This window comes from Tamandua tetradactyla, chromosome 4, assembly GCF_023851605.1.
Source record: "Tamandua tetradactyla isolate mTamTet1 chromosome 4, mTamTet1.pri, whole genome shotgun sequence".
In the NCBI taxonomy this organism is placed as follows: domain Eukaryota; kingdom Metazoa; phylum Chordata; class Mammalia; order Pilosa; family Myrmecophagidae; genus Tamandua; species Tamandua tetradactyla.
Window position 1 is genome coordinate 133,926,103 of NC_135330.1, and position 11,479 is coordinate 133,937,581.

General features: G+C 32.2%; 1 protein-coding gene across 1 annotated transcript in view; it reads right to left on the reverse strand.

Moving 5' to 3' along the window:
- Positions 1–2,547: 2,547 nt before the first annotated feature.
- The window catches only part of PCDH9 (protocadherin 9), a 29,292-nt gene continuing 20,360 nt past the window's right edge, over positions 2,548–11,479 (reverse strand). The window contains exon 3 of the mRNA XM_077158399.1: positions 2,548–7,728. Coding sequence (XP_077014514.1) covers positions 7,630–7,728 — 99 coding nt within the window. The 3' untranslated portion in view covers positions 2,548–7,629. The remainder of the gene's footprint in view (positions 7,729–11,479) is intronic.

Sequence of the window (11,479 nt, forward strand, 5' to 3'; positions counted from 1 at the left end):
TTCATTTACCTTCCAGTTTATTGATTGATTGCCTAATATGTACCAATTTCTTTTGAATTTGCAAAATTTTATTAAATCCCTTCTGGTAAACACAACTTCCAGTTTCACACACACTCCCTCCCCCAAAATAATCATTGTCACCTCACAAATATTCTATTCAGAAGGTGGTAAGTGCAATACGTGAAACACATCAAACTATCTTAAAGATCCACTTGGCAAAAACACATGCCACGATACAAGTGATCAACAAATAGTTATTAAAGATATAAAGTGTGGAATCACCCTTTATTTTTATGACAGTCATAGTAATTTAATGTGACTAAAGTTAAAATAAATATTCATTCAAACTAATTTGAAATTCAGAATTTGTTTATTCAGACAAGTAAATTGCTACTAGCACATTTTCAAATACTAAATGGATGCTGTGCTGTACTAAAGAAATATATTTTAAAAAAGCAGCCTTAGTTAAAATTAATGGCCTTAGCCTATAATACTTAGACTAATAAAAATATTAATCATGATGATAATTCAAAAGATTATATCCGTTCAAAAACCTAAACCAGAAAATTGATATATTATTCAAATAATATCAAAAGTAAGTATTGGCCTAAAAATATGTTTTAAAATCTGATTATATAATTGATTGTATAATATATAGCTGACCATATATAAGGAATAACATAAAAATTCAGGGTGTTTAGGTGAAGAAGAATTAGCATTCCAATCTTTCTCAATCTATCTAAACATATGTATATATGTAATATGAATACATAAATTTGAAAATACTCCATATACATTTCTAAGGTTATATACTTTGTTTCTAGTGATCCAATAATTAAGTGTGTAGACTAAATTTGTGGATACTATACATCAGAACATACTGTCAGGTAGGCATAAAATTCAATTGATCCTTTTTTTTCCTAATTTTTCTCAGTTAAAAAAATCATATGATTCTTCTAAAATGTGACTAAGAAGACTTGCTTAACCCTCCAAGTTAATATCAGAATGTATCTTTTAAGTGATATTAAGTGGTAAAAATAATTTGGATAATACATTCCTTAATATGCCCAATATATTGACAAACTACGACTGTTTATAAATAAAATGGGGCAACATCTTTGCAAGGAAGAAGTGAATTTGGCTAGAACTACTTGAAACCATTAAGATTGGAAGCAATTTCAAAGAATGAATGAAAGGGGAAAATACATATTTGGAATCATCGCTCTTACACCTATAAAAAAGTTAATTCTTATTCTCATCTATTTAATGTTTAAAATACCAACAAGCTACTTGCCCAACTCCTGCTGGTCCTCACATTTGATTACTTCAATATTCAAATTATTTTTCATTACATGGCAAGTAAAAAAAGTGTTCTGCTTTGTGCGTAGCATAAGAATTTCAATGCAAGTTGAAAAATATTTTCATTCAATTAGATTTGTTGAATGAACTTGCCTAACTTATTGTTTTTCATGAAGAAAAGAAACTGCAAATGGAGCAGAATGGGCTAAATATCTGTGGGCTAAGATAAAAAGAACTTTAAGGCCGACAGCAATTTTGTAACACGCATTTCACATTATGGTTTGCAATTTTTCATCTCTGCTATTTCAGATGAATATCTTTGCAAAATAGAACCCTTTCCTCACGAGAAATGTGGTTTTTTTTTAAATGGCATTGATGATTTTTGTTTGTTTTTCATTAGCATATATATAAAATAATCAATTTGCAACTTGGATTGTTATTCGTTATCTAAATTTAATTCAATTTCTTACTTCTTATTGTAGGAAATAAACACACCAAACACATAACAAATGCATATATATTTCTACAGAGTACATGTACTTCTCTCTGGAAATAGCCAAGTGGTTGTACCTCAGTAGGCTTCATAGGGTGACATTAAATACCGTGTTGAATTCACCATGGTACAAACCTAATCCTAAACCCAGAAATCTGTATTTCCTTCTCAAAGTAAGTAGGCCTGTCCCTCAGGAGTTAACCTGAACCAAATATGGATATTTCTATTTACTGTTTTTGAGAGACTAGTCTTGTTTTTTCAATGGCATGTAAAAAAGTAATGTATGTCAAACTTTTACTCTTTAACTATCTACTTAGCTTCTGTAAATAGAACATAAAAAGGTTTGATTAACAGACCTGCATATATTTTCTCCACATTACCTCCATAAAATTGCTTCCCCGCAATCTAGAACACTCAGTTAAAGGGCAAATTGCTTGACATTGCAATGCTGAAATGTGTACATAATGAGGAACTAGGGATTTGAGGGAAAAGTCCAATTGCTCACTTTTAGCCAACATTCCACAGGTGTGAGCAATTCATCACTTAGGGGAACAACCTCCCAATTAAATAGGGGCCAGTTATTTACCATGCCACATGCTCCAAATTTATCATTTTATCAATAAGTTTAGTTTAAGGAATTCTGATTAGAAGACCAAGAGCATCATTTCAAAACAATGTTCACAAACAAATTCAACACAAAGCCTCAACATTGTACAAAACAATTTCTGAAACTTTATTGTGAATTTTAGGGTACATTTAGTAAAGGATGTTATCCTTAATATAATTAATTAAAAATAAATTGGAAAGAAATGCACATACTACTTTTTTAAAAGCAAGGATAAGTACAGACTTTTGAAGCTACAATATATACAATTATATGAGTGCAATAAGCTTCCAAATACATTAGGCATATATTTGTTTAAATAAATAGAATACTTGATTTGACATATGTGAGAATCACACCAAAAATGTTTTACAAAATAAAGCCAGAAATGGAATGTTATACATTTTGATATACAACTTTTAAAATACTTTAATAATTCATTATCAATTCAAATTAGTGTATACAAAGGTCCATTTTGCTGAGGACATATTTTAATTGTGTGTTTAACACTGTTCAGCAAATATAGATATTAAGATGCATCTCTATACATGTTTCTAAATTCCCATTCAAATTAAATCACTAGCACGGGGAAGAAAGAATTCTACCAATTATTAACAGTAATTATTGAATTGCTAATTATCCATGTAACACATTGTAACATTATTTTGACTATTCTGAAATTCCTAAAATATATCGCCTATTCTGGAGCCAATTTCCTCCCATAAATATAAAAATTTAAATCAAAATAGAGAGATATTGCTGTACTGAGCTTGTTAAATAATACCTACTCTGCAATATACTTATTTTAAATAATACCTTTAATTATCAGGTTTCAATCAGGGGAAATTTTCCCTGTAATGCTTCATGGAGAATCTTACTATGAATCTCAAGAATTCATTTCATTTATTGCAATAGTATATATGCTAACTACTGAATAATAGTATTATAGGAAAATGTGACATCAAGTGTTTTACATTCATAATTATTCATATATTATAGCAAAGGAAGATACCTTTCAGCCACATTTCATTTTTAGCATATAATTAATTACACATGGCAATTTATTTTGAGTATCTAAAAATGTGGCTACTTTGGAGAAATAAAACTAAATATAAATTACCAAGAGCTCCTTTTTTTCTAATTGAAAACAAATGTTTTACCTTTTATATGGTTCATTTAGAAAATCCAGGAAAGAAAGGAGACTAAGCAAACCCATCACTCTATTTTCACTGGTGAAGTGGGCAGAGACACCACTGATTATTCCCTAAAATAATCAGTGATTATTCCCTAAAAATTTACTTGGGCAATAATGATTGAAAAGATACACTTTGCCCTTAAACATAGAACAATGTGGTTATCTGGCTACTTCTACACAATCTGCTGGGTAATATCAGAACACATTATAGAGTGACTAGGAACACTTTTTTTTTTTTAACATCTAGACCAAATAAGCAGCATTAGAAAATCTAATGTATGGGATCTGGAGGTTGCATTTTTCTATTTTTATAATAGTAGGCTATAAACCTATCTAAAAATATACCTAAAGACAAGCAAGACAAATTAAATTATCCTAAATGTCCCCCAATACCAATCTCCCATAGTTTTAAGGGAACAGCACCACATGTCAAGCACCCAGTCAATCTCTATAACTCACCAAGTTGCTTTTTATTGGTCAGAATGAAAAACATATATATTTTCTGCAAGGAGTCAGTTGATATTAGGGAGGCTATGTAGAAGACACATACAAATACGGAATTTTAGTATGGGCCATACCCCTGGAAAACATGAGCATTGCCTTACTAACCACGGCAGCTTCATTTTCACTCAGGTAGGAATGCCATCAGAGCTAGTGGAAAGAAATACCCTGATTTGTGATGATGGGGGAGGTATCTTTTTTTTTTTTTTTTCCATATTTGCATTAGGGTTTTGTGTGTATGCTTGTGTGTGTTGGTATGTTTTGGGGTCATAAAAAAAGATTAAACATAATTCAAGTAATATGTGATCGGCAAGGAGTAATCTTATTTCTTGTCATGTAAAACGAACAGGAGTTAATTAAGCAAATCCTCATGTCTTCTTAACATTCTGCGCTTTAACAGTGGCAAAGCAAATAGTCATTTAACTACAAAGCATGTATATGTTCACAAAAATTAAAACATTTCCAGTCTTTTGGCCACTCTCACATGATGTTAGAAACTACAGTACCCAAATATTCTTTAATTTATTCTTTCTTATTTGAAGTTAAATGGATCTTAATGTTTCATAAGCTACAAATATCCCTAAATCATGTAACAAATTTACTGAAAGTTAAAAGACAATTACTTCATTTTACCTGTATTTGACCTTTATCATTATGTTTAATAGACTTCATAATTCTGTTTAATGGCCTTATGCTGCATAACAAGATTCATCTATAATCACCTCAAATATAGTAACACATTTGTGATTTCTCTCTTTTTCAAATTAACACCTTAAATTTGAAATATTCCTGATGCTTTTGGCTTTAATATTACTATTCTAAGAGGTAATTAAAAACCAAGCTCTTAAAAATAACATGAATTACTAGACTACCACTGTCTCATTGATTTGGATATATAAAAGTGACAGTGCATATGATATTTCAATATTACTGTAATACACTCTTGCTATTCTGTGTATAGCATCCAAATGCATTTTGTGGTTGAAAGTAAAAAAGAAAACAAGAATGCATGCAATTAATGAAAAGAAGTTGTCATTTTCCATTGAATGGAAATATCAAGGAATCACATTACTAAAAATCTAAAACTTATCACCACTCTCAGAAATATATGTAAAAGGGTGGTGCGATGGTGGCTCAGTGGCAGAATTCTCGCCTGCCATGCCAGAGACCCGGGTTAAATTCCTAGTGCCTGCCCGTGAAAAAAAAAAAAAAATCCATGTAAAAATATGTGCAGGAGCTTCCCAAAATAAGTCCAAGAATAGTAATTTCAGTGAAGCACTGTTGTAGAAACAATCAATTTGCAATAAAGACTATTTCAAAATCTCAGGTAACGAAAAAAATACACAACCTTAGTAACAGAAAATATTGCCATATTTCTAAATATGAATTTATGAGCTTTGTAGCATAGAAAATTAAACAATTGGGAGTTGGGGAGTCTTCAAAGTAATGGAATTGAAATATTTTTTATTAAGACTTTTGATAAGGTATGGAAAAATCATTTCTCCTTAGAGACTTTCATAAAGCAAAATGCGTAGTTTGTATATTAGATCTGTTGCGTCTGTTTATTGCATCTATTATAATTTTCCTACTATAGCTATGCAGTAAGCATACCTTTCCTGCAAATATTTTTAAGAGGAAAAGCAATTGTAATTAAATGGACAAAATCACATAATAATGGCCACTCAGTTGAACGAATTTACGATATTGGTGAAAAATGATTTAAGTATTTGATGAAAAAAAATCATTGTGAAAACTTCAGTCACATGGTTGTCTTCCACTTCCTATTTCATAAAAATCCTGAAAGAGCAAAAGGTAGGAGCTGGTGTCCCTTTGCCTTGTGTACCACATCACAGCAGAGAAATCACCATAGAATTTTCACTCTACTAGTGCAATTTTGCCCAGTTTCATCAATCCTCTCATGTCATTCCTCAACTGCCTAGGATTGATGTTTATTAATCCTTAATTGTGGAGGGGAAAACAAAGTACATGGCGAACACATCTGCTTTCCTCCAGACAGATTCATCCAATGCAAAGACTATTAAATTGGGCTCTTGTAATGTCCATTTGGATCAAGCCCACCTGTCACAATCAGAACCAATAGGCATAATGTCACTCCAAATTATCACCAACATCCAGAATAGTTTTTTTACTAAGCCTTGTCCATTTAATCCCCAGATAAGGGAAAACTCTGGCTATATTTTAGGTAATCCAAAAAGCTAAGTCAATACATTATGCTACGTCACTGCATTCATGTCTGCATGCCAGAATTTTGGTTTCCAAACCCCAACTGGGATCACTATCACAAAACTGTAACCTATTGTGAAATCAAAACAGTCTGACATTCCCCCAACTGAATCTGAGAAAAAAATTTACTGAAAGTGTTTGTTTTTATGTTTGCTCTAATAAAACATGAGCGCCATCAAAAATTACTTCCTTAAAACAAATGCACAGACAAAAATACTTCCCCAACATCTCAAACACAAACTGATTTCTATCTTGGCATGTATCATCAGATTCAAAGTAAACATGACTGTATGTCAAAAATCATGCTCTTCCAATATCCTATCTTAATGATTTAAATGAAGGAAATTCTGCTGTTCTAGTTCATCGACAAATTAACAGGTGAATTTAGTTTCTGCAAATCTGTGGTTAATCTAAAAGTGTGCCCTTACCAGTCGTCTTGTTGTCTAATTAACACCATAAAATCTACATGCAGTCAACTTGTTCAATACTGCTTTTTAATTAGAATAATTTGATTCTTTCTGCCTATTAAAGCTTATTAGTAAAAACCATCGAGAAAAAGCTGTCACCCTACAATGGTTCTTCCACCGAGCTCTCAAACAGAATTCTCACAATCAAAATGTAAGGAACACCAGCAACAAAACTTTAGGCCTTGGGAATTATTAGTTGATCTCTTTTCTTATATCAAGAAACTCTTTTTTAAAAGAAAAGATCCTTTTCTAATCTCTAGGTGTGGGACAGAATTTACATTCTAAATAAGAACAGTAGTCATGAAAGCAACACGAGGATCTATAAACACTATACACGATGGACTAAGAGCTTAGCATGTTATTCCCAGAGTCAATTTCCAAACAGAATAGGAAAAACTTTGCACCTGTTAACTCTCATTTTATCCTCCAAATGTATATCAAATTAAAACTGTAAGATTTTCATCTAGAAATTTTATCAAAATACATCCATTATAATAGTCCGCGATAAATAAATTTTACTGACTGTACAACTGAAGTGATTTTCTCCAGTTCTCAGTTTTAAGGGGATCTTGAAAGTCCAACCTGTGGTTGACAATTTTACCAAAAATTGTTAAAGGTTTAACCAAGGAAGTAATTAGGAAGAAAGTAATAAATATGATATATTTTTCGTAAAATGTGTAAAATAACTGGATCATTTTTTTAAATTGTGCATCATAAAACTGGAAAACCCACCATAGGAAAAAGGCTAAACTTGTATAAACAATGATAAAATAACTTATTATATACATGTTTATAAATAGACATGAAGCTGTGTTCTCCCAGTGCATTACAGATAGGTTGGGGGAAGGCCCAGGCTGATCTTAGCTGGCAAGTTTTTGCAGAGGTGGATGGTGGTTGGTACGTCTGACCCGTTCAGGAACAGGGGCTGGAATAAAAATTAAAAAAAAAAAAAAAAAAAAAAAAAAAAAAAAGGAAAGCATCATTCTAGTCTAGCGGAGAAGTGAGATCCATTTTTTTGCCTTTAAAATTTGTTACCCCCTCCCTTTCTAAATCCCTTCTTATGAGGAGTAATACTAATATATGAAGAGTAATATAATGTTAAAATCACATAACTGCATTCTATTTTAAAATGAGCAAAAAGCTTTTAATTCATTGCAAAAATGCATGGTCTGTGCAAATTATCCTGCATCCTACTGCCTAAAAGATAGACATATTAATTACCACCGTTACTATGTACAGTCTGGGGCTGTTCATTGTAAACTGTAAAGAACCATATATGCCTTAGGTATGGTTATATCATCACACTACGTGCTCAGTACCAAATCTGTACACCAAACTAACAACAAAACAACTTAGACTTCAGCTATCTTTTTTTTTTTTTTACCTTTACACAAAAATTTACTATTGGTACAGTTCATTCTTGATAATGTACTAAAACTTTAAAAAAAAATAGCAGTTAAATAATAGAGGCAGTATTGTTTAGCAGCCCAGAGCAAAGCTTTGGGTGCCAAACTGCTTGGATTGAAGTCCCGAATGCTTCCCTTAATAGAAGTGTAACATAAGCATGCCAGGGCTGTTTTTCATATTTAATGTGCTAATACATGTAGAGGGCTGAGAAGAATGACAGGCACATAGTAAGTGCCCAACTAATGGTGGCCATTATCATTATCAACACCATTATCTGGTGTTGGAAATCCAGTTTCTAACCATTGCAAATTGGTTTCTAGAAATAGAGAAGAGATGATGGTATCAAAGTGAATATTGCTATTTTCTCTTTACAGAGGCCAAAATATCTGTCGCTTCTGCGAAAATTATTTTGGTTAGTAATATTCATATAGGTTTAAATGCATGTTTATGTTTTTAGTAATAATTGCTGATGTTAATGTACCCAACAATTAATTAGTCTCAAACTCAGTATACTCTCAAGAATGAATGATTTTTTTCTTCTTAATGTTTATTTTTTTTCCCTACATAGGCTATTCTGATTCTATTATGGTTACCCAACGTTGCTTTTGTCCAAATTTCTAATGAATTTATTTCTTTTCCAGGCAAAACATTGGAAGGCAGTGACTGTACAAGTTCATTAAGATACAAACCTCCAATTCCAAATCAGATGCCAGCATACATTTCTTTGTACTTTTACAATATAGAACTGATTTGATTAATCAAATAGCTGTGATTTACTGCATTGTCCCCAAAATTGCTCACTCTGACAAGGCTCCATGAACTCAAAATTTTAACTCTTGGCCTGTCCAGCTTCTTACCTTGCCACGCATTGTTTACATCTCATTCTGTACATTACTGCCCCAAATAGTTAAAGTACCTCTGATGCAAAATCCTTGGTTATTCATTTGACACTAACCTAAAATTTTTAACATTTTTAGATTCTTTATACTTTGATGTCACCTCTATTAGAATTATTACATAATTTTAAGGTTTTAAATTTAAGAGCCTCCAAATGACCCATGGATATTAAAAATACTTTGAGGACAGAATACGAATATTTACAAAGCATGTAATGTCCACAGAGCCATATGATTATCCCTCCAATGATATATTTGTGTAATCTAGTGTTTATATTTATGCCATTTTCCATATATGAGGAATATATGCATAATAGGAAGTTTTGACCAAAAAATACATGCAAGCACCTGGTTAGTAAAATAATTAGGTTGATGCACACATTGATTAAATCATTTGGCACTACAAAGAAGCTTCTACCATATTTCCTTTACTACTGTTAGTCACCAGAAAGTAAAAAGAATTGGCTGAAAATAAATTTAGATACATTTGTTGCTGGTCCTGCTTGAGTATCACAATAAAAGCTTACAAGATCTGTTAATATTCAAGGCTTTATCAGAACTTACGACTTCTTATAATTGTGGTCGGAGGAATAGGCTTAGAAATAAGCAAAGGGAAAAGGATACAAAATATGTATTTGTAACAGTACCCTATCAACTATCACTGTTTGTGATGATGAGACTGCCTCATCTTTGATTTTATGTAGAAGACAGTCGTGCCAGACAAAATACTTAGATGATTTTGAAACCAACATTATTTAAATGTTACTTTAAATGAAACTTAAGATTTTGTGGGTTTGAAGTATCTCTCCTCTCTTTCCAGACAATTCATTTTGAGCTCTAACATTAGACCCTGTATTAGGTGAACACTCGCCTTCCCCTGAAAAACACTGGTGTGCTCAGTATTTGGTAGAGAAAGCCAATTGCACTATTAAGAGCTGAACTGAAGGAATTCCCAGTACTGGAGATTCAAAGTTAAGCCACTGTTCTAAGTAGCCCACTTCTGCACCACTTAAGATAGATCACTGGCATGCCTGGAGGAACACAACATAGGAAGAACAACTGCGTCTGAATTTACCTTTTTTGTGAGCTGTTCACCACATCTGTATTTTAGCATCTCTCCACATTGGAAGTGTTGAGAACGTTTTAAGGAATATTCTTTGTTGTGTACATTCAGGATATGAGCATTAGAAGAGGCTGCTTAATATGAAAAAATAATGGGTCTTGTGGCCAAAAATATGATATTTGTGGAAGTACGCTGTGATATTTCTCTCCATATATGTCACCTTCACAAACTTGGAAATGGCTCCTAAAACCTATCAACATATGGTGTAGAATATTCCCTTTACAATAGCTCCACTAAAAACACCAATAGAATTGGGTCTCCTTAAAGTTTTTAAAATACGAAAGAGCACAATGCAGTAAGTAGTGGCAGATGCAAGCAAATTGAGGGATTCAGAAAACAGTGAGATATTACAAGAGTAAAATCCCTAGGCAGCAATGTCCAGGTGTAAGAACCATCAGAAACAGGTTTATGCAGTGTTCTGGAGAGAATGTGGTAAATTCTGCTATTGCATAACCTGGTTTTATTTATTTCTACATGACTAAACAGCACTTGTTATTTGACAATCAGGGGGTATATTTAAAGGCTATTTAAGTGAATTAATTTTTTTCTGCTTGATTAGTTTATCTATGGACAACATCCAAATAAATGAAATAAAGCAAATGATTTCCAAATTTGCAGTTCAGTCATTTTAATCCCAAACATTTTTCCCTCAGCAATAGATTGACAGTACTGATTATTCAGATTATTTCTTCAACTTAACTCTATTTTGACTTTAAATGAATAGGCTTCCTGTAAATCGATGAGCATCATCTGATTTCATTAGCCTTTGTAAGACTTTTGCTGATAATAAATGGTACCATCAGTCAAAATTACAACTGTTTGACTTTTTTATTATATTTATACACACTATGCCAAAACTTTGTGCAGTTCTCTAATAGTCACAAAAGTTGAAATACCAAATTCATCTGAATGCATAACTACAGAAAAAGAGGAATTACACAAACCCAATTAGAATAATATTAATGTTACAAAACTGTGGTAACTGTGCACCTATTTTAAACTGAGAGTGTTCCAATCAGACTATGAACATCATTAATCTGCTTAGAGATTTTACTTTTCTCCCATTTTATGGTTTTTGATGTAGGAAGAAAAAGTTAATTTTCTAGTTCAAAAGGGGAAAATTAATCAGACAGAGGCCTCAAAGAAGATGAAAGCAAGCTCTGTTATCAACATGAAGGCAGGAGAGTGATAACATAGATCATACAAACAATGGGAATATTGCAAATAGTTCACTGTAGGGAGGGACTGAA